General features: G+C 42.0%; 1 protein-coding gene across 1 annotated transcript in view; it reads right to left on the reverse strand.

Annotated features, from left to right (window-relative positions):
• PPM1H (protein phosphatase, Mg2+/Mn2+ dependent 1H) overlaps positions 1-27,696 on the reverse strand; it is a 313,802-nt gene that overhangs the window by 16,234 nt on the left and 269,872 nt on the right. Inside the window, exon 9 of the mRNA XM_069080699.1 lies at positions 3,571-3,722. Within this exon, the coding sequence (XP_068936800.1) occupies positions 3,571-3,722 (152 nt within the window). The remainder of the gene's footprint in view (positions 1-3,570; positions 3,723-27,696) is intronic.

Consider the following 27,696-nt stretch of genomic DNA (forward strand, 5'->3'; position numbering starts at 1 on the left):
AACAGTGAACAGCGGCAAAACGGTAATGGACAGAAAAATGTGCAACGGGTAAAAAGGCCCATGTGCAAATCAAGGGAGGAGGAGTGAGGTCATCCTGTCCACCCCACTGACCAACTGCTGGAAGATGGTAGTCCGCCATACTCTGTCCCCACCCCCCAAACTCTCTTTGTGTAATAATAATTACAGCTAACATTTATACAGCAACAACTATGTTTTAGGCAGTGCTCGAAGCAATTTACAATTCTCATTTGATCCTTATAACAACCCAGCCAGGAAGGTGCAATTAATTAACCCAATTTTACAGATGAGGAAACTGAGGCAGGTAGTAGTTAAGTAAGCCTTGCCCAGGGTCACACTAATTCTGTTAGGTCTTCCCGATTCCAGGTCCAACAGCTCTATCCACTGTACCAACTAGCTGCCCCTGGTTTCTATTACAGACTTAATAATCAACAAAATAAATAATCAGACATCCAAAATAATGGGTAAAATCTTAGAGAAAACCCTTAGCATTGAATAAGGTAGAATCAATAAATTAGCTGATAAGAAAATAAGCAAAGACTTTCATTCCCTGTTCTCTTCCAGATCCATCAGAAGGACTGCTACCTCTGGCTGTGTCTGTTCTCCCCCTCCCCCTCCCACTCCATGTCAGAAACATATAGCAGTCAGGTTTACGTTGTTATGGAAAAAAAAATCTATCTATCTATCTATCTGGACATATATGTATACATATATATGTACACACTCGTGTTTGGTATTAATGTATGTTATGTGTACATATGCACACATGTATGTATCATTGGTGTGTATGCATGCATGAATGTGTGTGCACACACACGTATGTATATAAAGAATTAATGTTTTAACAGTGTCTTTAGTCTGGTATTTAAATTCTGTTGACTGCCTAGAATCAGAGATGTTGCTTTGTTCCTCCAAAGAGATTAGATGTCTTGAATAAAGGGAATATCCCTTTGTTAACCAAAGGAAGTGTCCCTTAGCTTATCATGAACCAGAGTGAGAGGTGACCCTTAGACCCTGAACCTGATGGAAAGAAGGGATGCTTTATTTAACAAGAAGATTTTTTTTTCTTCTAGGGTACACCTCTGATATTTTTATTACTATTGCTCTGTTTGGTCAATCAAAAAATGTCTTCATCTTATTGGCTATTATTGAATCTTGTCCTTTGCTTCACAATTACTATAAAATTGAAGGTGGAAGCAGAGAGGGAATTCTGATTAGCAGAATGAACTCTGCCAGTCTCTGAACCTATCTCCCAGAGGAAAAACTAGTGCTTTAATAAATTGTCCTTGGCAATCTGGGGATAACATATAGTGGAGAGAGTTTTTCTTCCATGTAAATAGAGTTGTAGTGCATGTGTACATCCTCTGATCAATTTTTTTTTTTTGTTTTTTTTTTTTTTTTTTTTTTTTTTGGCCTTTTGGGAGGGCAGTTGAGGTCAAGTAACTTGCCCAAGGTTAAATGGCTAGTTTTTTTGTGTGGGTGTTAAGTGTCTGAGGCCAGAACGGAACTCAGGTCCTCCTGACTCCAGGGCCGGCACTTTACTCACTGTGCCACCTAGCCGCCCCTTTCCATGTTTTCTTAAACATTTCACACATAATTTTGCATGGTAAAATAATATTCTGTAACATCAATATACCATACTCTTTTTTTTGTTTTGTTTTGTTTTGTTTTTTATTTTCCACTTTGGGGCCATGTTAGTTCATAGGAACATAGGTTTAGACCTGGAAGGGGTCTCTGAGGTCACTGGCTCTAACCCCCTCATTTTACAGATGAGGCACAGGTTAAAGTGACTTACCTAGGGTCACATAGCTACTAAGTGTCAGAGGTAGGATTCAAATTTAGGTTTTCCTGACTCCAAGTCCAGTAATTTTGTTATTACAAACAGAACAGAGAGGAGTATTTTTGTATAAATGGGCTATTTTTCCTTTTTAAAAATAAAGTCTTAGCAATAAAATCACCAGGTCAAAAGGTGTGCTAAGTTTTGGCATATTGTCACATTGTTCCTCAAAAGGTCTGCACCATCTACACCCCCACCAGCAATGCAGAGATCACCTATTTCTCTGCAGCCTTGCCAATGCTGGATTTTATATGCTATTTTGGACATTTTAGCGTGGTTTAAAAAAATAAGTTTTGCTGATGACTTTTCACCTTCCCCTTTTTCCTCATAAACCTCCCTTGTAACAAAGAAAAATGATTAAAGTAAAAAATCTGATATGGAGACCTTGTCCATTAGTGTATGGGTGGTAGGGAGCTGATAAAGGGACCCTTTTAGTCCTGGCAGAAGGGGGTTGGGATTCAGGGACAAGGCCCAGGGAGGCCAGCTGAGTCGACTTGCCCAGCAAAAAGCAGTGTGAGTCTACCATTACACTGGGACCTTTACAGCACTGGATACGTGTTCCCTAAGCGTGAACGTCTCTACTAGTCTGCTAGAGGCTATGGTATTTGTAGGAAAATAAGCCCTATGTATTTTGTAATTGTTTTTAGTAATTGTAATTTGTAAATGTTTTGTATTCATTTTTCATGCTATGTCTTTTCAGTAAATACTTCTGTTTTGAGCGAGTATGTCAATTAGCCTACTGTTGAAAGTAAAACTATCCATGGGGGCTCATGAGCTTTTAGGAGGGCTGACCCACAGAGCACCTTGAATCTGGGAGAGCTGTCCTTTGAGGCACCCAAACCTGTAAATTCAAGTTGGGGATGTAGCCAAAGAAGGGGGCACCCCTTATACAATAGTATTCTGGTTAGCTCTCTGTCACGAGGAAAGAGGCTTGTTTCATTTCTCTCTCTCAGACCACCACTGGTTTTTCTATTACTCTAAGTTCAACTCCTTTTTGTAATTTTTACTGTGGTTCTAAAAAAGATTCCAAAGAAATATCACCAGGCTGGGCTAAGGAGACTGTAGGGGTGGTACAAGTCATCACTACTAATAAAGGCAAAAGGATGAGCTATTACTGCTCTGACCGGTGGGCAATGAGAACATGAAAACTATCCCAGAATAAGAGGCGCCCCTGACAGACCCGAAAAGGTATAAATACTATACTTCCACATCTTAGGCTTTTCTTAAGACATACTTTTAGCTGCCTGAGAAATGACCCTGATGAGATATCTCCTTCCTGAGTTATGATGTCTAACCATCCATGTCAGGCTTTATTACTTCAATATTTCAAGGATCTGAGATTTGGTTGGTGAGGGTACTCCCATCATTAATGCATAGAACAACCCTCTCAGCACTTTAAAAGACCGTCTTTGCTAAGGTTATGTGGCTGAAAGAGAAATCATTTACCTGGTGGCCAGCCCTCTGGTAATAAACCTTTTTATACTTAGTTAAGCTGGTCCTCAGATGACAAACTCACAGTCTATAATTTGGCATATAACTAGAGCTTTTCTGCAATGGCAGGATATTCTGGGGCAAACAGGAACAGCAAATACCTAAGAGGTTGTTTTAACTTAAAAAAAAACACAACAAAACAACAAACAAACATTATCTTTGAAGAGCTACCTTTAAGGCCACCAGACAACCAAGCCCTCAAACCATCACATAAAAGCACCAACCTGTGGGGGTCATCAGGATCACAGTTAGGAAGAAATTGTGTGATTGCTTCGGCTACTTCTTCATTCACTAAAACATCCCAGAGTCCATCTGTGGCTAAGATCAGCACGTCATCTGCCCCATGCTCATACTGCGTGAGATCATAGACTCTGACCTGCAACCATAAGCAGAGACAGGATTAGATGTAGGACACGAAGGGACCCTTTGACCTGGACTCCATCATCTTGTGACCTCTGGAAGCAGACTTGCTAATACAGTTTTGCTCTCCCAAAGACTTCCTTCACACTTACACCCTTCTCCTGTTCAGCATTATAGTTTTAAGAGACTATGAGATTAAGTGAAAATTTTAGAGGGCTGAGCTTGTGCAAATAAATCAGTGTAAATGACTTAATCCCATGTACTCTGCCCATTTGCTTTTATTTTACTTTTTACCAGTCCCAAATGAGAGTGTGTGCTTGATTAAGTATCATTTGAGACTTAACTCGAATGGATTTGTGAGTTCGTCACTGGGTACTCCTTTCAGATCACAACCCATTCATGCCTGCCCTTCCTCTGCCACTTTTGCAAGCCATTACTGGCTAATAAACAAAGCAATTTTACAATGTGATGCCTGAGACCTTACAAGGAAAATAGTATACTTTGCCAAATTTAAAGGAGGTCTTTCAAAAGCCTGACGCACAGTGTTGGACACAGTGTGTGCTCAGTAATGTAGTGAGAATAAATGGTACTCTGACATACCTGATGGCCGCCATTTTGAGATCAAGTATTTCAGTGTTTTATCCCCCCCTTTTTCAATATGAAGATACGCATATGTGTGCCATAGGTTGATAAACAACATATGACATATTGTGATCAAAAACCACTAGTCAACATATGAGACCCCCAGATAGGACAGACCCCCAGTGGAAAAATCTGGCAAACAATTTTAGTTCATGTGATCAGCTCCTATCATCAGACATATATTAACTGGTAAACAAATTAGATCACTGGTCACCAACCAGAATGTGGGAGTAACTAGCTAACATGCAGAGCTAGAAATATAAGAGACCCACCAGAGACCCTGCAGCCTTCAGCCTGACCTTGGATTGAGACCAACATCAGCTCCCATGTCCCCTACACTTAAGCCTCAAGCATTCTCCATGTTCACTTGAGGGCAGGGCTCATTAACTGACTGTGATTTGCTGACCTGTCAGGCAACCACCTTGAAGGGACACACATGGTCTTTGTCTTGGATGAAAAGGAGTCTTGCCACTAAGTACCACGATGAGACACATATACTAGGAAGCCTAAGGAAACTGGGTTTGTGGTTTGATCCTAGTAAGATTAATGATTGTACTGTCCAATGGAGATAATATAAACTGTTTGCACACACTTGATTAATATAGTTTGCTAGCATTGAGAAGCATAAATCTAATTTTCTACTGCACTAGTTGGTATAAGTAATGGTAAATCGATTTTGTGTGTGCATCTTCTGTTACAAGTAAGCACATCGCTTCAACAAACATTCATTCAGTGCTTACTATATTTGTAGGGTGCTAGGTGCCCGGGGCACAAAGATTTCAAAACAAAATAAAACATAACATGGCAAAAGTCTGTTTCTTCAAGGAACTTGTTCTGTGCTAGGGATGGGGAGGGGCAAGAGTAACCAGAATATTTACTTATTCAGGACCTCTCTTCTGCAACCATACCAGAGAAAATTAAAGATGGGAGTAGTATAAGCTAATGGCTAGAGGCAAATACTGACACTGGCCAGAGTAAGCCAGATACACTGTCACGAGGAAGTCACGAGGCCCTTCCTGGGCCTCAGCTTCCCCGTCTAGAAAAATGGGGCTAACTATACCCCTGTGATCTACCCTACTAGGTTCTTTGGGAATTCAAAGGAGATAAGAAATAAAAAGCACTTGGCAAACTTTGATAGGCATAGTCATGCATTTTTGGTGGAGCTGTGAACTGGTCCAACCATTCTGGAAAGCAATTTGGAATTATATGAAGAAAGTGACCAAAATGTCCATACCGTTAGATCTGGAGATAACAATGCTAGGTCCATACTCTAAGGATGGGGGAGGGGATGGAACCCCCATACATACCAAAATACTTACAGCAGCACTTTTTGGAGAAGCAAAAGTTGATGCCCATTGTTTAGCAAATGGCTAAACAAGCTGAGATATATGAATGTAATTTATTACTTTGCTGTAAGAAATGACTACAGAGGATGACTTATGTGGCCTGATGTAAAATGAAGTAAGCAGAACCAGGAAAAGAACATATGCAATGACTGAAACAACGTAAATGGAAAGAACAATTAAATAATACAGGTAGAAGCTGTGAAATTACCACCAAGCTTGATACCAAAGAAGCAATATGAAAAGACCATCAATGTACCTCCCCCACTCTCCACTCCTCTGTCTTTGCAGAGCCCAGGGCCTGTGGATATGGAACACTGCAAACACCGGCCTTTTGGATGTGCTGGTTGGATTTGCTGCACTGGGTTGTTTTTTTTTTTAAATAACTGGTCATCTTAACACTTTGGCATAAGGATTACCTCTGCATAAAGAGGAAGGGATAAGGGTGGAAAATGTAGGTGATGTGAAAACAAACAAAAGTTATTTATTTTAAAAAAATCTCCCTCTACGTTCCAGCCCATTGTGGCCTCATTACTGGAGAGAAAAGCATTACCTACAAATGGCTCAAGAAAAATCCTTAAGGAAAGATCATACCTGGCTGCTTTTTTTTTTTAATAGACACTCCTGAGAGTAAGATTGCCATGGAAATGAAAAGGTTTAAACTCTGGACAGCCAGTTGTGTCTTATGAACTAAAGTACTGACTTAGGGAAAAGAGAATTCAATTCCTGTCCTGGCTTTGCTCCTGACCTTCTGGACTCTGCCATCATGCCTGTATTCTCCCTCAGCACCCGAAGGCTCCTAACCCCAAAGCATCCTTCCATCACGCAGCCTCCCATCTCCCATTGCTATGTTCCTCGAACTGCCCACCCCTCCCCCTTTTGTGGAGTCTCTCCCCCTGCTAGTATGGAAGGTCCTTGAAAGCAGGGACTGTCTTTTTCTTGTATTTGTATTCCCAATGCTTTTCACAGTGCCTGACACATAGTTAATGCTTAATTTGTTGCCTGTCAACCATATTAAGTGTCTGTTAGTATTAGGTGCTATGCTGGACAATGACATTCAACCAATCAGCAAGAATTTATTAAGCACCTACTGGGTACCAAGACCCAGCACAGAAGGTACTGATATCAAACTGAAAGGGTCACTGTCCTCAATGAGCTTATATTTAAATGGGGAAGGAGAGGAGGAAGAAAGGGACATGCACGGGTAATTAAATACAAAACACATAAAAAATGAGTAAAAGGTTATTTCTAGCATCAGATTAGCAATAAGAAGGAGGAAAGGGGAGTAGAGTTCAGGAAAGGCCTTGTGGAGTAGGCTGTAATTGGAAATAAAGTCACAGTCCTTATATTTATAAAAATGCAGGAGCTCCATCCTTACCCCCCAAGGAACTTCTGTATTTGCAGTCTATGTTAGAAGCAGGTATCCCCCTTCTTCCTGGCTTTTAATGGGCTGTGAAGGATCCTTGTTGAAGTTGTAATTTGACCTTCATTCTCAAAGAAGACCAATGACATCATGAAGGAGAGGTCTTGACTTGCAAGTGAAATGGATTTAAGTGAGGCAGAGTTGGGCAAAGTCATTAGCCCCACCTTCTCTTCCAGAATCACTGGAGTCCAGTGGCAAGACATAGGTAAGGATGAATGGTAATGGTCCAGTCCATGGTGAAGCATACAGAAAATTAAGGTTCTATACCAGTCATTGGGAACGTAATATACTCAGTTGGGTATGTTACATAGTGGGGATTTCCTTCATGTACGGCCTGGCCTACATGGCCACTAAATTATCTTACAACTCTCCAATTCTGCAGTCTCTACATCTAATCCATCACCTAGAGAATACCAGTGGCAGCATCAGCCAAATATCAGAACCCTATCTTGCCAAGTCAAGTGCTTGGTGGTGCAAGCACAGCTACTGTTGAATTCAGGAACATCTCCAACAGACACTCTTTGCTTCCTATGAATACATATCTGCAAGAAGTTTCTTTGATGCTCTCAGCACTGTGAGACGGAAAACTTAATTGTTAAATAAGCCCTCTGATCGAAAAGGGGTTGAAGTGGCCAATTTCGTTGTTACAGTTCAACAGGAGAGGTCCTCTTCTGCCTCCGAATGTCCATCTGGGTTATTAAGAGCACCTGAATTTAACATTATTAAAGTGCCCCAGAAACGAGGAGGCCAGAGTTTAATTCCAAGCCATCTTTGGAGAGAAGAAATGCCAAGGCCTGAGCTGCCGTTGGCTGTGGCAGCCACTAATAAAACCGAGGTCTGGTCACTAAAGAAATAGCAGGAGTCTCCATTCTCAGGCTAAATCTTTTGACAAATTAAATCCTTCCCCTAATTGCATTGTCCTTTTTGCCACGTGGATCCTATTTAATGTCCCTTCACAGGCCAAATAGTGGAAGGTTCTCTCTGTACAATCCTCCAAGTAATTTATATGTAAATAATAAAAAGCCGGTCCCAACCTTATTCCCTTAGGCACGTCCCAATTAACCTCCTTTCAGCTTTTGACGGTTACCCTTTGTTTCCTATCCTTCAGCCAATTTTCAGAGGACTTTGCCAACTTTCCCCTGATTCCACAGCTTGGTCTCATACATTACCTATGAGGCAGAACTTTTTTGAGAAAACAGATGATCCTCTAAGACTGCCTTCTGTGTCACATCTTTCTCTTTCATTCTATTTTTCAATTAATAAGCATTTATTTTTTCTCTCTCCCACCCCACCACCGCATCAATTTGAAAGAATGAAAGAAAAAACAAAACCCTTGCAGCAAATACGTAGTCAAGTCAGACACATTTCACACTGTCCCTTTCTATAAACGTCTCATTCTGTATCACCTCTCTCTCAGATGAACAGAGAATCCCAGGAGTGGCAGCATTCCCCACCACCCCTACCCCGGGGATTACCTGTCTCCCTTACTTCTACCACTTGCCACTCCTCCCACCAACTGTCACTATTCACATGTAAGTTGAAACAGCCAGGACACCTTAGTGAGACAGGTGGCAGCAGGTACCAGGCAAGCTGAACCACCACTAGCCTATGGACCCTGATGGTAACAACCCAGGACACTGCATCTCAAAGCCTTGGAATGACAATACATGTAGCCATTGTCCTGGGAAATAATCTCTATTGAGATGGAGTTTGGGAAATGTTCCTACAGGTGCTACTTGGGGTAAAAGAGTCCTGGAGTCTGGAAAATCTGAGTTCAAATCCTACCTCAAACACATGCTAGCTGCGTGACCCTGGGCAAGTCACTTAACCTTTCTTAGTCTCAGTTTCCTCATCCATAAAGTAGGGATAATAATAATAATAAATGATAAAATTATAATATATACTATAAATGTAGAATATAAATTATAACAAAATGTATAATGTAATAATAATAAAATAAATACTCATTGTCTCGAGTAACAAATGATATTTGTAAAACACTTTGCAAATCTTAAAGTGCTACACAAAATTACTATTATTATTATTATTAGCTATTACTATTATTATTTAGGAACAGGGCTAAGATTTAGACCTGTGATTTCATCTCTATAATTCTTGGGTGAGGAACCTTCCTCTGTTAATGAAGGTTAGTGCACTCTTTGTAACTTACAGTCTTGGAGGGCTGCCTAGAGAACTGAGCCAGTCAGTATTTATTAAGAGCTTACTCAGCGTCAGGCATGGTTCTAAACGCTGGGAAGGCAAAGAATGGTAAAAATCATAGCCCTTGCCCTCAGGGAGCTTATGTTCACAAAGACCAGACACAAAAATTGCAGACATAAGATACACATACACAGACGCACATAGAGTGTAATGAGAGGTAATCTCTGAAGGAAGGCACTAGTAGTGGAGGAACCAGGAAGGGACTCCTACGGAAGGTAGGATTTGAGCTAAGTCTTGATGGACACCAGGGAAGCCAGCAGGCAGAAGTGGGGAGGGTTATACCCTATCACTATGTGTCAGAGGAGGGATTTGAAGCAGGGTCTTCCTGTCTTGGAGGACGGCTCTTCATGCACTCACCAGGCTGCCTTTATCTTAGCTGAAGTAAAAGTCACAATTACTCCTTTTCTTTGCAGTTTCAGAGAGAGCTGCTGAAATGCAGCAGAAAGAAAGATAAAGGTAAGATGGTTCTTCGCTGAATAAGCCACGTGATTCTGGTTGGTCTTCTCGGCTTTCACCATCTAAGTATATTTCCTGATTCAAGCCTCTGCATACTCTGTGCACGGGGATGTGAAAAGCATTTACCTAACAGCTTTGGGCTGCTAGTTCAGCATTCATTTCATCTAGGCTCATCTGTTACTTAGGATATTTTAGTCATATGCTAAAGTAGTTTGGCCTCTTCTAGCTGACATCTGCATCTTGGCGGCAACTTTTAAGGACAAGCCATCAATTTTCCCATTTGTGCAATCTCCGATGCTTCTCCAGGAGGCCCTGCCTTCTGCTGCCTGTGCCTAAGTTCTTCACACGCTCAACAAAGGTTCCTAACTGCTTATCTTCTAAGCACTTACTGTATGAGAAAGAGACTCCCTTAATTCAGGCCTATCCTGTTTTATGACTCCGGTCTGAGATGCCCAGAAGTAGGATAGAATTGAGCGGAAAGGACCTACGTTTTTAGCTTTGTTTTCCCTCCTCCTGCAGTCCCAACTGTCTAGTGGGCATTTCCCACTGGATATGCCACAGGTGTTTCCAATTTTACATATGCCAAGAAGGATTCATCCTTCCTCCCCTCCCCTTCCACATCCCTTTCTGAAGTTTTTTGTTTCTGTGGAGAGGTACCAGCATCCTTCCACTCGTGAGGGGCAGAAGTCACTCATAGTCATCAAACACCCCTAACAGAGTAATTAATAAAGGATTCTAAGCCTGGCAATGTCTTCCTGGGTGGGAACAATCTGGTAACACAGGACAACCCTAGTGGTTCTTCCATAAAACAGAAGGCCATTTTGGAACCCAACAGTCTGGGTATGTGGCTACTTACCCAAGCTTCTGAGGGAAGAAGGCTTGGGGGAGAGAAGGAAGGCAATAGGGTAGGAACCCCCCCTCTCCCCCAGTTTATAACCTTGTGAAGCTGAGGGTCAGAGGATTTGGATTAGGAAATGTAGAAAGCAACCTGGCAAAAAGTAGCTTTAGACCACCATCTCATTATCTTATACTAATATAGAGGATTTGGATCTCTCATCAGCATTCTATAGCAGCACCCTAAGGACAATGGTAATCGGTGGTGGTGTCTGCATGTTGAGGACAAAGGACATAGCACTTGGGGAAAGGCGCCTCTGGGACTCTGTAAGGCACCCAGAAGCAAGCCATAGTAAGCCTAAGAGAAATTTCCCAATTACACTTAACGAAGTTGGGGGTGGGGGTGGAGAGAAGGACTTTGGGCAATTAGCCCCTCTGAGTTTTAAAATTTTTAAACTTGCTGACAAAATACAACATACATTTCTGTTAAAAACATTAAAAAAGTATTAGAATAAACAGATCTTTCATTAATAGGGTAAATATTATCTGTCCAAAAATCAAGAGCCAGCACTCTATGTGGTGGAGAAATCCTAGTGGCCTTTCCAATAAAATCAGGGACAAAACAAGGTTATACTTTATCGCCACCATTATTTGATATAATTCTAGAAATGTTAACTATAGCAATAACATAAGATAACAAGCACAAAACGGAAACATCATTTTTTTGTGGATGATATGGTGCTTTAAGGCAATTCTAGTGTCAACTAAAAATTGGGAAAATAATCATAGCAAAATAGCAGGATAAAAAATAATCCACATAGATGACTGATTTTTTTCTGCCTGTTACACAGTAGGAAGAAAGTAAATATGAAATTCCATTAAATGAAAGACAACAACCAACCAATCAATCTCCTATGCCACGGTGGGATATTATGACTCCATAAAAAACGAAGAATCATGTGGATTCAGAGAAACATGAGAAGATTTGTCTAAACTGACAAAGCGAAATGAAAGGTGTCTGGGGAACAATTTGCACGAGGCCAACAACGATATGAAGGACCTCAGAGTTCTGATGAAAGAACTAGCAATATTCACTCTGCCAAGAAGAGTTAATCGAGTCCTTACTAGGAATATAAAGAAAAGGTAAAATACGGTCGTTGCCCGCAAGCAGGTCACATGATAACGGGGAGACGACAGGCAAACAACTGTGCGAGTGTAAGATGTGTATGTACAGTGTAAATGGGAGGTAATGTTTTCTTAAAGGGCATTAGCAATGAAGGGGTGGCTGGGGGCGGGGGTGGAAGCAGAAAAGGATTCTTGTAAAAGCTGGAATTTGAGTTGAATCTCGAAGGAAGCCAGGAGGTGGAGGTGGCAACGGAGAACATTCCAGCCTTGGGGGACAGCCAGAGAAAAGGCTATGCAGCTGGGAGATGGGGTGTCATGTGCAAAAGGAACAGAGAGAAGGTCAGTGTCCCTGGATCACAGGGTCCATCGAGGGGAGTAAAAGCATAATTAGGCTGGAAAGGTAGGAAGGGGCCAGGCAGAGGATTTCTATTAGATTCTGGAGACAACTGCGAGCCAGTGGAGTTTACTGAGTGGAGTTTTTACTATTGCTGGGGTGAAGACCACTCTGGATGCTGAGATCCAGAATGTCACAATCAGACAGTCACAACCCCTGGATCTGTTTTGTTGGACTCTGCGTGTATAATGGGGTGCTGCTGCCAGCTGCCCGTCTCCCCACACTGCTTACTGCAGTCTTTGCCTTTCTTGCCTGGATAGGAAAGAAATAGGTCAGTTTGGCCCATTAGTGCTTTTTATATGCACATCCAGGTTTAGTCTAATCAAAAGGCCTCTGTTTGCCACACAGTAAGCAGACAGGAAACAGTCACAGAATACCTGCACGTGCTCTGAAGTTGACGTAGGAGACTGCATCAGGCAAGCACACCACGCGTGCTAATGAAAACTGGGCTTTCACTGGACAGTCTGTCACACATCGTTAAAAGGAAAGGCTTCTACTTAGAAGTGGACAGGGAGGTTAGTGGGCAGGAAGAGATATGCCCAAACAAGTATCAACAGAACATTTTTTTTTAATGCATGAAAGAAAAAATTCAAAATGGGACACCAGAAATCTTTAATATTTTGTTAAAGTACATATACATACATACACACATATATACATATTATATATATACACACATACTATATAAAGTATATATATATATACCCTTTTATATGTGCTTTATGTATACAAAGTAGATATACAGTTGTGTATACTTTTTTTTTCTTCCTGGGACTGGGCCTCCTTCTCTTGTCTAGGCTGGAAGTACATTAATCATGGGTGGTCCCATTCTCAATGTTGATGGGCATGGGACCTCTGACCTGCTTCATTTCAACCTGAGTCAATCTGCCACTCCTTAAGTAGCCTGACGGTTCTCCCACACCCAGGGATTCACCATATTGGTATTAGAGCTAGAATCTGTTGCTTAGTCCTAATGTAGCTCAGAACTCCCTAGCTCAAGAGATCCATCAGCCTGAGCCTCCTGGACAGCAGGAGCATGTACCACCGGCATGTACCACCACATCAGGCTGAACAATCTGCATTTTCTGACACAATTTTCCTTGGGCTCTGTACATTGGAATGTTTGAGTTTGCTGACAACTTAATTCACACTACAAAAGGAAATTTTAAATTAAAAAAAAAAAGCACGATCATTGTTAAAACTAATAAGGAGACTGCTTAATGAGTTGCTAACCCCAGTTAATTGTTCATTTCAAGTTGTCGGAGGCAGCATTAGCTGGGAAATTAACTGCCTTTATTTTATATAATAGCCCCAGGCTCAACCTAACAGCAGCACCCCTAAAGAAATGTGCCTGTGCTACTTCTGAATTTGTCCCTCCCCAATTTCAGCTGTAAAATTTTGTTAAAAATGTACACAGGGAATGATTGTGAGTATATGGAAAGAAACTCTCCAGAGTTTTTGATGATGTTATTTTGCAAAGTTGAAATAAAAGTCAAATGTTTCAGCGGCATCCCAAAGTCCTCCAAAACTCCAATTATATGCAACATCTTAGGTAAGGACCTGGAATAAGTGTGTGTGTGTGTACGCCTTGCCTGCATAGATGTCAAAGGGATCTAAAGTTCACGTCCCGCACGTAGGCTGGAGTCTCTCTGACTGCCATTCTTCACTCCTACCTCTGGTTGTCAGAATGAACGACTGAGAAAAAAAACCCAAACAAACACAAAACTGTAGCATAGCATAACATAACACAGTGTCCTCTGGACCTCTTCATCCTGGCAGGCTCTTGGGCCTCAAGAGAGCAGATAGCGCACGTAGTGAAATCTGGAACAGAAGACACAACCCTTTCTGTTGTGTTGGCGATGTGAACCCTGGCTGCGCGCACACCTGAGGGCTGTTCGGTCTGGATCTGCTCAAGAACGTCTGACATGGGCCCCATGACTGGGGCTGCTGGGCTGAACCCAGGTGATCCCTCACATGGCCCCCGCTCATCTCACAACAGGCAATTCTGTTAGGATGAGAGCAGAGTGGGAAAGGAAGACTGTGCAGGGGATGGTTTATAGAATCAGAAGGACTCCAGTTGAAATAAACAGCCTGTCTGTGTTGGGAGGTTGTTTTTTTTTCTTCTTCTTTCGCCAAGGTTAAGAAATGCTAAATGTTTGACTGGGAACAGTTGTAAACATCTAAGCAATGATTACTTTTTCTCATCTCAGAGAAAGTTTTAGCCTCTGACTTCAGAAATATTGAACACATGCACAGACATTAACTCCATTCACATAACCATTACCTTTGCGAGTTGCTAAAACCAGTTCTTTATTAAAAGTAGCGTGAGATTTTTGCAGATGATACAGATGATGATTTATTTAGAGTCAACCAAAAATCTAACTGAAACAATCAGTAAAGTTGCTGGATGTAAAATAAATGCACATAAGTCATTCATATTTCTGCAAATTATCAACAAAATTGAGTGGGAAGAGATAAAAGGAGAAATTCCATTCAAAATAACTACAGAAAATATAAGATACTTGGGAATCTGTCTGCCAAGACACACATAAGAATCACATGAATACAGCTACAAAACACTTTTATTTTTAAACACAAAGACAGATCTAAATAATTGGAGAAACATTCATTGTTCATGGGTAGTCTGAGTCAATATAATAAAAATGACAATACAACCTAAATTAATTTACTTATTTAGTGATATACTAGACTACCACAAGATTACTTTACAGAGCCAGAAAAAGTAACAAGATTCTGGAGGACCAAGAAGTTGAGAATTTAAAGGGAAACAATGGAAAAATGTGGGAAGGAAGAGAGCTTAGCTGTACCAGATATCAGACTAGTAATTATTAAAACAACTTGGTATTGGTTAAAAAAAGAGGGGTTAATTAGTGGAACAGATTAGGGACAGAATAAACAGAAGCAAAGAACTCAGTAGAGTAATCCAAGGATCCCCACTACTAGAAAAACTATCAGGAAATGTAGAAAGCAACCTGGCAAAAAGTAGCTTTAGACCATCATCTCATTATCTTATACTAATATAAGCTTCAAATTGGCAGACAACATAATAAACAAATTAAAAGAACAAGGAAGAAATTATTTGTCACATCTATGGATGAAGAAGAATTAACTTAGTTACAGCAGAGAGAATAATAGAAAATTAATTGTACAATTTTAATTGCATAAAATTAAAAAGGTTTTGCACAAACAAAACTAATGTGGCTAAAAGTAAACGAGAGAAGGTAAATGGGAAATAATCTTTGCAGCAAGTTTCTCTGATAAAGCTCTTATTTAGAAGAAATATAGGGAATGGAAGTGAATTTCTAAGAATTTGAGATAATCTTCAACTGTTAAATGATCAAAGCAGTATTTTGAAGAGGAAATTCAAGCTATCAATAGCAATATAAAAAATGGTCTACATTTCTAACAACTAAAGAAAAGCAAATTTAAAAAACTCTCAAGTAACATCTCATATCTATCAGATTGGCAAACAAGCAATTTGGAACTATGTTTCCAAAGCTTTTAAACTGTATATCACTTTTGACCCGCAATACCACGTATTCCCCAAAGAGATCAGAGAAAGAAAAGGACTCATACAGGTGGTGTGGTGGACAGAGCACTGGGCCTGGAGTCGGGAGGAACTGAGTTCAAATCCAGCCCAAACACTAGTTGTGTGACCCTGGGCAAGTCACTTAATCCTGTTTGCCTCAATTTCCTCATCTGTAAAATGGGCTGTAGAAGGAAATGGCAAACTACTCCAGTATCTTTGCTAAGAAAACCCCAAAGGGGTCATGAAGAGTTGGATGTGACTGAAAATGATTAAACAACATACAAAAATACTGACAGCAGTTCTTTTTGCGGCAGTGAAGAACTGGAACGCTCATCAACTGAGGAATGGCTAAACAAGTTAAGGTATATGAATGGTGTATAAGAAATGATGAAGGGGTCAGTTTAAAAGACAAACAGACCTGGGAAGAGGTTTAGCACAGGGTCTGGCATACAGCAGGAGTTTAATAAATGCTTGTTGACTTGCCACTGTTCTCAGCCAGTGTCTTTAACACTACACTCCAAGATAATTACATCAACTTCTCAGCTGATTCCCTCAGCAGTTTCTCACCCCAATCCAAGCAAAATGCTTTTGAGATTTGTCAATTTATACAGTAGGCAGTAAGTACTTGCTGACAATGTAACAGTGCTAGCAAGATCTATCTATCTATCTATCTATCTATCTATCTATTGCAAGATAATATAGAAAATAAAGTACAGCAAAATATTTGCCTTTCTCTAAAGACAACTGAACAAGTAACATTAGATAGATGAGGTGAGAAAATTATGTATTAAGATGCAGTTCCAACATAAAATGGATCTTTGAGACTATCTGGACCAAAGAATCCCTGCCCATGGTATATCACTGACAAGGGTTATCTCTTGGTTCATGGAATCTGAAGTATTTAAAACATTTTAATGGAAAACAATGATGGTATCTCAAGGAAAGAAAGTGATTATCTGACAATGTTGAAATGTATAAGGAATATCTTATTGCTGTACCATAAGAAATGACAAATACAAAGAATTCAGCAAATTTGGGAAAACATATGGACATGCAAAGGGAAGGACCAGGAGAGTTATTTACCCAACAGACACAACAAGCCACTATAACTCCCCTGGGACTCACTCTCTCTATCTGTAAAGACCCAATGAACTCTGAACAACTGTGACTGCAGGGAGCCAGCAATGAGGTGGTAGACTACTATTGTGGAATGTGGTTGGATCTGGCCTACAGTGGGGCTGTCCCAAAAGTCATAGTGCAGTTACACTATGACTTTTGGGACATACTGTATTGATTTGTTTTGGTTAACTGTACTTCTGGGCTACAAGGCAAATGGTATCAGTGTTTATAAAAGATCATCAATAATACACACACACACACACACACACACACACACACACAAATGTATATTAGGAATCCTTGACCCTCAAAGTTGAGCCAGATGATGCCTGGGGAGGCACTGTGAAAAAAACAAAGGGGTTTTAGACAGCACTGATAGGTCTGGATAGAAAGAACTGAGTGCGAACTCATGGGGATGGGGGGTAGTGTGCAGAGGACAAAAACCAAAACCAAGCCAGTTATCTGCGGGGCAGACTGAATATCAGCTGAGCTGTGGAGGGGGGTATCTACAGTTGCTACAAGATGTCAAAATGGGGCAGTGGGCCCAGGCAGGAAAAGGCCTTTCTCCAAAGACCAGAAAGGGGATGGGTGTGGGGGAAATGTTAAGGGAAACTTCATGTCTCTGCCTAGAGAGGTGGGAAGTAAGGGCAGACTAGTATTTAGAAATGTAACCCCCAAATCCAAGGAAGGCCCTCAGGGTGTTTTTTTTTTTTTTTTAAAAAGGAAAGATGCTTTCTCTTTTGGCATTCTTATTCTCTCCCATGGCTTCAACAATGCCCCTAGATTTCTGTCTTCAGCCTTGAACTCTCTCAGGACACTGCCACCAACAGTAACTTAATATCTTCTCCGGTAAACCAACTTCTCCTGCCCCCCACTCCCCCCCAGTTCTATCTATGGTATCTTCATTTTGTCGAGCTCCCAGGTCCAAAACCTTAGCGTCACTTACCCCTGACACACTGTTCTTTTGCCCTCCATTTCCAAATGGAAGGTGCTATGGATTCTACCGCCATTTTTCTCATGGGGCAATGTGGTGTAGCAATGAGAGAGTTGGCCTTGGGAGTCAGAAGACCTTGATTCTAGTGTTTCCTATGACACATAATGGATGTGTAGAGGGCAAGTCAATGAACTTTTCATTGCCACAGGCAAAGTGCAGAGACTATAAATTGCAGGTTGTAGCCAATTGGCAATGATAAAGGGAGTTTCCTACACTAGAGGTCCAGACCAACACTATCTTCCACTTCCACCTTTCTTAGTTCCCACTTAAACTCCCTAAACATAGGCCTAGACTGTTAAAATGACTTCCAAAATCTACTCATGCCTCCTTTTCTACTGACATTTGTTCTATAAACAATTCTCCTGACTCATTTCTTCTGGTTACGCCAGCAAATCCTTTGTTAGATAACCTCTAGGGGTTGAGAAAAGTCCAGACTTCTGCCTGACATTCAAGGTTCCCCATAATCTGAAGTCAGCCTAACTTCTTGGCCTGCTCTTTGTCAAAGTTTTTTCTACCCTTTTACAGAAGAGGAGATGGTCAGGAAAGTAGGTGCTTTAAATAACTACGGGCCCCTGAGGGAAGGAATGAAGTTAGTGCAAGAGGACCCCCTAACCCACAGCTGGAGTCTGAAGTTTAGGAAGTACTGAACAGGCCGGGTAGGTTGGAGAACAGCCTGCTTGAAGAGGAGTAACATGAAATGTCTGGAAAGGCAAGCTGCGGGAGGGCTTTAAATACCAAGTGAATTCTATCCTACAGCTTTTTCCTCTAGGAGCCACTCTAGACTTTTGAGCAGGGGAGAGACAGGATCAGACTTATGTTCTAAGAAGATCATTTCCTTACTGTTCCCTATGTCTGAAAGGACTTCCCTCCCCACTCCCCTCCACATCACTTGTTAACTTCCCAAGACTCTTTAAAACTCAGCTGAAATTCTGTGGTTAGCAGGTCTGGAATCAAGAACACCTGAGTTCAAATCTGGCCTCAGTCATGTATTAGCCATGTGACCATGAACACGTTGCTTAATTTCTGTTTTCCTCAGTTTCCTCATCTATGAATGGGGATAAAAGCACCTACCTCCTGGCATTGCTTTGGAGATCAAATGAAATAATCTGTAAAGCAATTAGCATAATTCTCGGCAAAAAGCAGGTACCATCTAAATGTTGTGATGATGGTGATGACGGCAATGACTGGTCCTCTCCTGCATGCCAAATGGTTTTCCTTTAATTTAAGTGTATTAGAGCTCTCCTACCCCCACAGGACTGTAGCTCTGGGAAGGCACGGATCTTATATAATCTAACCTCTGCATTTTTTCCAGTGCCAAGAACAGTGACTCAGGAAAGTGATGCCACCCACTTTGTGCAGCCCTTCCTCACTTAAATCCAATTCACGAGCAAGTCAAGACCTCACTCGTGACGTCACTGGTCCTTTTTGAGAATGAAGGATTAACAACAGTGTACAGGAGGTGTTGAATAAGTCATTGTTGAATTGAGACTTGTGCCAAGTTAACATGAGAAGCGATACGCTTTCAAACTCCAAATTACTTCCCACAGTGGTTAGTTTATATAATGGACCTGAACCACTCACAAGCGCTAGACTATAATAAACAGAGTGGGAGAAGACAGCATGGCTGGAGAAAAGGGGATGAGGAAAAAGTGCCATCCCAGGGACTCTGTCCTTTTTTCCTGAATTTTAAAAAGTTCTAAATTCAAGGAACACTAAAATAAAAGAGGATTTTTCCACAAGTAAACTAGAAGAGAAACAGATAAGGTGTGAAACAATTATGCATGGATTGCCTAAGGAAAAAAAATATAAATTCAACATGTTACTTTCAAGGCAGTCCTGTTTGTCTGTGTTTCCTTCACTTCTCTCTCTATAAAAAAGTTTCAATGACTCCCCCCCCCCATTTCTTTCTCTCCTCCCTGCTCTGTCTCTATCCATCTCCATTGCCCCTATTCTCTTTCTCCCTCCCTCCTCATATACACATACATATACAGCTGGCTCCCCTCTTCCTCCTCACCCCAAAATAGAAAATATAATCCTTGTAACAAATAAGTGGGCAGCTAGGTAGCCCAGTAAATGGAGTGCTAGGCCTGGAGTTGGGAATACTCATCTCTCTGAGCTCAAATCTGGCTACAGACACTCCCTGGGCAAGTCATTTAACCCTGTTTGCCTCAGTTTCCTCATCTGTAAAATGAGCTGGAGAAGGAAATAGTAAACCATCCCAGTATCTCTGCCAAGAAAACCCCAAATGGGGTCATGAAGTGTCAGATGTGATTAAAAAATTGACTCTTAACCTCAACAACAAACAACTACACTGAGTCAGGGAAAACCAGTCTGCACGTTTATCGCTTCCAAACGAGTCCATATTCCTCTTTAGTTTTCTGGAGTCATTGCTGGTCATTGCATTGATTAGATTTCTTATTTTTGAAAGATTTTTTTTTCTTTTATAATGTTGTTTCTGTACAAATTGCTCTCCTGTTTCTGCAACAGATCACACAAGCTGAGACACTGTCTTTGGAGAGAAATCTTTCCTCTCCCTCCACCCTTAGGTAAAATGATAACAAAAGGTTAACCTTCTCATTAAGAGAATGAGGAGAGACTTCAGTTGGCTTGGGCTTAGTCTCTTGGCTGTGGCCCACTTCCCCACAAAACAGAAAGAAGAGACAGACTTTGCTTCAAGCGAGACAGGGACGAAAAAGGGACAGAATGTTTCAGAATGTTTGACACTGTTCTTCTCGCAAACTACAGAGACACAGGCACCGTTGGGAGTCTCTGAAGGAATTTCAAAACGAAGTCAGGAAACCATGGCCCCAGAACTTTGTGGGTTGCACAGGGATAGACAAATCTGGCTGTACTTGGGGTTTGGCAAACGAGCTATTTTTCCAGCGTTTCGTGTTCAGTGAAAACGAAAATGTGTTTGGCCAGAAACCCCTTTCTAATTCTTAAAACCCTGCACATTTTTTAAAAGGTAAATCTGATCCATATGCTTTTGGTTCATTTACTTTTAACTCATCAGAATGAATTAAGAGCTAAGATGATGCATGGGAACAGCTCTGATTTTCCAAGAAGATTGTTTGAGCCTTTTTTCTTAGAACCCAGGCACATTTTTTTCCCCTAGTCGTTCAGACAACCCTGACTGTGCTGCATTTAAAACTTAAAATTCAAATGTGCAATAAAGATCTAGGCTTGGCAAAGGGAAGACAGCATGGTGGGGAGAATATTTCCAGGAAATACACAGTTGGGGGAAAAGAGGGCAAGTTAGAAAAGTCATGAGGGAGAGTGAAGGGACAGCTAGTATTCATTAGGGCCTTTGTAAAGGAATAAAACTGCAACTCTGAGATTCATAGGTGACAAAATCCAGCTCAGGGTTGGCTTTAATAAAACTATTAGGGAACTTTATGCTGTCATTATCCAGGGAAATGTGGTCTTTCCTTGTATTCACTATTTCTACCCCCCTCACACACACACACACACACACACAGAGTAAACTCACGGAACAGTGTTATAGAACACTAGGGTGTTCTTAATGGTGTGGAACCAAAGGCAAAGTCATACCCTCTCTGGGTCTTAGTTTCCCCATCTGTAAAATGAAAGGGGTTGGACTCCATAATCTCTTCCAATCTTAAACCTGAACTCCTAGTAGTGAAAAGGAATAAGGAATTCTGGAGCAGCTAGCTATTTAAAACAGACACTATTCTACTACAGTTGTAGGTAATCTGTCCATGCAAACTACACAGGTACATTATTTCTTGTTACTTAATTCAGCTTGGCAGTTTCCCACATGGATCAGGTTTTTGTAATCCTTTCTAGTCCTGATTTCAGATCCCTCACACCCTCATTTCCTCCTCTTCCTCCTCCTTGGTCCAAAGCCAGGACCCAGATTCCTGATTGCTACAGAAGGTTAATTAACCCCCCTCCTCCACAATTTCACTTAATCACAAGCCTGTTCCTGGACACACAGTCAATTGGCTGGCAACACCGAACCCCATTTCCCTTCTAAAACCTGACTACATGATGTTTCTAAGACCGCTTGAGTTTCTTTATAACATGACGCATACCTTTAGCTACTTACATTTACCTTTAGGTAAATAGGTGGCACGGACCTTCTAATTTCCCTTTCCTCATTTCCTCTCTCTGTAGAGTCATTTTTCAAGACCCACTTTGATTATTCTTTTTCATAGAAACAGTAACATCTAAAATATAACTGCTTTGGCCTTTTTGAGGGAACATTTTTTGTTTTGAAAAGTATATATTTCTCATGAACTCACTATAGACACCTGTGTACCATTTTATATTATATCCTATTATATCATCATCATAGAATGTAAACTCTTTGAGGTCAGGGATTATCTCACTTTTGTTTTCATCTCCCTAACACTTAACAAACAGTAGGTGCTAAATAAACCTATCTTGATTGATGAAACACCTTCCATCCCTCCTTGATGGGTCTCTGCACAGGCCTTCCCCTATGGCTGGAGAGCTGTCTCCTTCTCTAAGAGGGCTTTCCTGGGCTCTCCAGATGCTAGTGCGTCCCCTTAAAATCACTTTGTATTTAAAGATGCAAAAATCTATACGGCTCCTATTAGCTACCATACTAATGGATTATGTGTACAACAATCTTGTAGATTTTATCTTTGAGAAACTAGCTTGACATGTAAAGGAAATACGGCGGAAAACACCCTCTCCAAATACAGTCTAAATGAAAAGAGGAGAAAGCAATGCTTATCTGTCTCTGGTGGATTCCAGCAAATCCACTCAAGGAAAAGTCCTAGGGTAGACAATCTCGCTAAGGGATCCCTGGAAATGAGGAGGGGACTCAAATGTATCCTGGATAATGCCCCCATATTGAAAATTCTCCTTTGGGTTATTCCCCTCAGGTTAAGTCCCTAGCGGGTAACTTGGATTTTAGGGTCTAGGCTCTTACTACTACAGACCACAGCAACGTGAGCCCCTTCCCAGGCTGCTTTCCATTAGCAGTCAACCAGTGGACACAATTAACTTGTAGCAAAGGCATTTACTAAAAACAGCATATGAAAAACAGTAGCTACAAAGTGTTTTTCTCTTGATCAGGCAATAAGCATTTATTAATTAAGCACCTGCTATATACCGCTGCTGGGGATGCCAAAAAAAGGTCCTCAAGGAGGCTCACAATCTAATGTGAAATCTTAAAGTGTAAAACACTCTCCTAGAGATACACACAGTGGTCAAGGGAAGAATGGGCAACAAATTTAGAATACCAGCTTAGTGGGACACACATGGGAAGGACATACACAGCCAAGGCTCCCCATTGCTATGCTACAAGGATGGGAAGGGAATGTGCATTTATTAAATGCTTACTATATGCACTTTATCTCATCTGATTCTCACAACTGTGAAGCAGAAGATTTACTATGATCCCCATTTTACAGCTGAGGAAAGTGAGGCAGATAGAGAGGTTAAGTGACATGTTCAGGGTCACACAGAGTGTCTGAAACTGGGTTCCAGAACCCACACTCTATCCAGCGTGTCACCGAGGTGTATTCCCTCTCTGTGGCACCCTTTCTAAAGCTTTTTGATTGCCAAGGCTACCCCTAGCCCCGCTGACTTTTCAGCTACCAAAGGTGCTACCTCCCAAAGCTGCTTTAATTTTTTTTTACATTCATATTAAACATATTTTCACATTAGTCATGTTGCAAAGAAGAATTATAGCCAATGGAATGAACCACGAAAAAGAAGAAACAGAACAAAAAAGAGAGAGCAAACAGTTGCTTGAGTCTGCATTCAGACTCCATGGTTCTTTCTCTGGACTTAGATATAGCATTTTCCATCACAAGGCTTTTGGAGTTGTCTTAGAACTTTGCATTGCTGAGAAGAGCCAAGTCTAACAAAGACAGTCATTGTACAATGTAGTGTTTAAGTGTTTAAAAACACTCCCTAAGTGTTTTTAAGAATATATTTTTATTCATTTCACTAAATATTTCCCAATTATATATAAAATTTTTTAACACTAATTTAAAAAAAATTATCTATTTTTGGTTTTCAATATTCACTTTTATAAGATTTTGAGTTCTGATTTCCCCTCCTCCCCTCTTTCCAAGATGGCATGCAATGTGACATAGGCTTTTAACACTAATTTTAAAAAAAAGTTTGAGTTCCAAATTCTCTCCTTTCCTCTTGCCTCTGTCCCACCCCTTGAAAATGTAACTAATATATCAATTTTACACATGAAATCACGCCAAACAGATTTCCACATTAGCCATGTTGGTGTTGCTTTTAGCCTCAAGGGACTGCCTCTCTTTATTCACGTCTGTCCGTGGTACATGTCCTATGGAACTATCCCTGCATCATGTCCTCTGCTCAAGGTGTTAAGGACGCTGTGATTTCCTGCCTTGCTTGGCTTTGTGGAGGGTGATGGAATTATGTTCCACAGTAACTCATAGGTCTTGATGTCACTTGTTTGGCTCAGTCACCCAAACAGTCAAAATGTCTTTCATTAGCGGGCCCGCAAAGTGCTGAACGCCCCTTGATTGTGGGAAAGTTTCCAAATTACTATTGACTATTTCCCCCAGGAGAGTTCAGGTTTGGATTACTGGGTGATTACTGGCAAAGCACATGCCCTGGGCATCTAAGCGTTCTCAACAGACACAGGCTCCCTGCGGTAGCAATTTCTATCCATTTAACTATAGGAGAGACATGGAGATAGCGAAGTTTAAATGCTTTAGGCATTTTCAATGCAAACCACCTTTGGGCAACTGAAATTTTCCTGGAATAGTCTCAAAGAAATAGAGGTCTTTTCCTATATCCACAGGAACAGTCTAGACTCTCTGCCAATCCCTCTTCCATGCTGTTACCAGACTTTATGCATGGGTGGGGAACCTTCGGAAATGGATTCAGTCAAAGGGCCGAATTTAAGGACCTAGAGGGCCACACGCGGCCTTGAGGCCACAGGTTCCCCATCTCTGGATTATATTACGTCTCTCCTTTGTTCAAAACCCTTCCAAAGCTCCTTACTGCTTCCCTAGTAAAGTTTAAACTCCTTGGCCTGACATTCAAAAAACCTCTGCTATTAGACATTCTTCCAGAATTCTCTAATGCTGTCATCTTCTCTCAAAACAGAATCACTGCCTTACTTTACCAATCCCATGGGGGCTGCTAGGTGGATAAAGTGCTGGCCCTGGAATCAGGAAGACCTGAGTTGAAATCCAGGCTGAGACACTTACTAGCTCTGTGACCCTGGGCAAGTCACTTAATCTCTGTTTGTCTTAATCCATTGATGAGGGAAATGGCAAACCACTCCAGTATCTTTGCCAAGAAAACCCCACGGACAATACAGTCCATGGGGTCATGAAGGATCACACATCACTCAACCACAACAATAATCTATGCCTTTGCTCGCACCATTTCCTATGGTGCCCATTAAAACAAACAGAACTCCAGCTACGACCAACCATCACTTTCAGCTGAGCTCAAATGTCACCCCCTCTAGGCTTCCCTTCATCCTTTGGCAGTGACCATCTCCAAGCTCCAGGCCACATGACCAAATGGATGGATGACTAGACATTTTCTCCTGACCTCTCAAACCTGTGCAACAGATAAAGCAATTAGAGCTGTTTCCACAGGCTAAGATATCGAGAACTGTAAGGGGGTAACAGCTGGCATCAGAGAAGGGACAAGCTCCCTCAGCATCCTCTCCGTCTCTGCCCCCACAATCTCTTGAGGTGGCAAAACTGGGCTCTGAGATCCCCCCCATGACTTATGTGGCACAGGAAAGGGAAGCCTGCTCTGGCTGAGACGGCAGCACCTGGGCTGAAGCAGTGCTCGTGGGGCCAGAGGAATAAGGAACAAAGGCAGCTGGGGCAGGGGCGCGGGCCAGGGGCCAGCCTGTCTCCACAGGATGGTGGGCTGAGGGCAGAAAGCTCGTGCTGGCAGACACCACCCAGCAGCGGCACTGGGGAGAAGGGGGGAAGGACTTACAATGACCAACATCTCAGGAGAAGAAAACGCAGCTAAAAGCCTTGGGCACAAGCTGATACAGAGGGAGAATTTATAATGGAAGATGAGGACCCAGCCTTCATCCTCAGACCTCATTACGCACAGTCTGTGCCTCTCTTACCGACCTATCATCTATTGGGGGGCATTCGAATTAGGTCTGTATTTGTCACATCTCCCTCTCTGAGCTCCCTGAAGGCAAGATTTGCATGTTTATTTAATCTCTGTATCTACCTGAGGGTCTAGCACTGTGTTCTCTGCCCACTTTGGTTTTTTTTGGGGGGGGGAGGGAGCCTCTAGACATATGATTTCACTGGTGTGGGGGAGCTCCTTGGGGTGGAAATTTCCGTCAACAAAGCAGACCGACAACTTCCCTGTAACTTAGAGGTTAAATAACTTGCCCCTGGTAACAGATGCACAAGGCACAACTTGGACCCAGATCTTTTTGATTCTTATTCCATTGTTCTCCCAAAGTGGGTGCCATGGTGTGTGCCCTTGGGTGTAGGCATAGGACTAATGAATCAGCGGGAGGGAAGACAGACTGTACTCTCCCCTCCCTGGGCCACAGACAAGCCTCCCACTGATTAACACAACCCCATCAGACCCTGCATCAGTGCTTGCCCAATGCTGCTCTGCTCAATGTCCCCTGCTGTGCCAGGCATCAGGCTGAGGTAGTTAAAACCTGACTGCTACTGCTACTACTACAGCTATGCAGAGTGCCTACTGTGTTCCAAGACCTGCACTAAGTGCTTAACAAGCATCATCTTGTTTAATCCTCACGACAGGTGCTATTATCATCCCCATTTTACAGACAAGGAAACTGAGGCAAGGAGAGGTTAAATGGCTTGTCCTAGTAAGCATTTGAGGCTGGATGCCACAGCCTAGGCACCTTGAGGCAGCTGTTCAGGTGCTATTTGAACAATCCTTCACATCCTCAGTGCACTCCATCCCTGCCCCTGTCACCTTGTGACTGCAGGATCCAGGCCAGGGAGAGCCCTCTCTAGCCCTCCTTTGGCTTCTGGTGGGATGGCGTGAGTTGTGCAGGATGGACAAGCGCAGACAGCTCCTCCATCTGTTTCCTTCACGCACGCCCCTCTTTCCTCTTTCTCTTCTTCTGCTGAGGCCACCCTCATCCTCCCAGATGCCCAGGTTCACGGGCCTTGGCGCACTCCCTCGCCCTCCCACACACCAGGCCCACTGCCCATTTGGCATCTCTCCCACCCTCCCCCTTTTTTCTCCTTACACACCTGCCCCCCTGCACTTGGTACAAGTCCTCATTACCTCCTAGCCATACTGGTGTGAAATCATGCCCCGCTCCAGCCCACCGCCCCACCCAGCTGACACGTCCTAAAGCCCAGGCAGGACTGATCACATCAACCTCTCCTCCCGCCATGGGCCTTTGTGCTTTCTCATTACATTCTACCTCCCACCTGTATGCTTTCACACTGGCTGTTCAACATGCCTGGAATGCTCCCGAACCCACCTCACTTCTGCCTCTTAAAACCCCTTATTTCCTCCTTCACAACATGGCTCAAACACCACCTTCTCCAGGAAGTCTACCAGGATCTCTCCAGCTCCTAATGCCCTTCCTCTCAGATTACCTTGTGTTTATTTATCAGTTCTGTATACAGTTATGAGCAGAGATATATAGTACATCGGCAAAAAAATATCCAAAGCTCTTTAAAAGGAAATTTGGGGGAAATGATATTTCATCATGGAAAGGAGAAAATAGTAATTTACTGAGCACTTTTACAAATAGTATCTCATTTAATCTTTTTTTTTTTTTTTTATTAAGCAATCAGGGTTAAGTAACTTGCTCAAGGTTACACGGCCAGTTATTTCTGGGTGTGGTGCTGAGTGTCTGAGCCTGGGATTCGATCTCCAGGTCGTCCCAACACTGGAGCCGGTGCTCTTGCTCGCTGAGC

This window comes from Petaurus breviceps, unplaced genomic scaffold (genome assembly GCF_028583685.1).
Source record: "Petaurus breviceps papuanus isolate PSGF00001 unplaced genomic scaffold, PetGlider_PUasm1.0 154, whole genome shotgun sequence".
Lineage (NCBI taxonomy): Eukaryota > Metazoa > Chordata > Mammalia > Diprotodontia > Petauridae > Petaurus > Petaurus breviceps.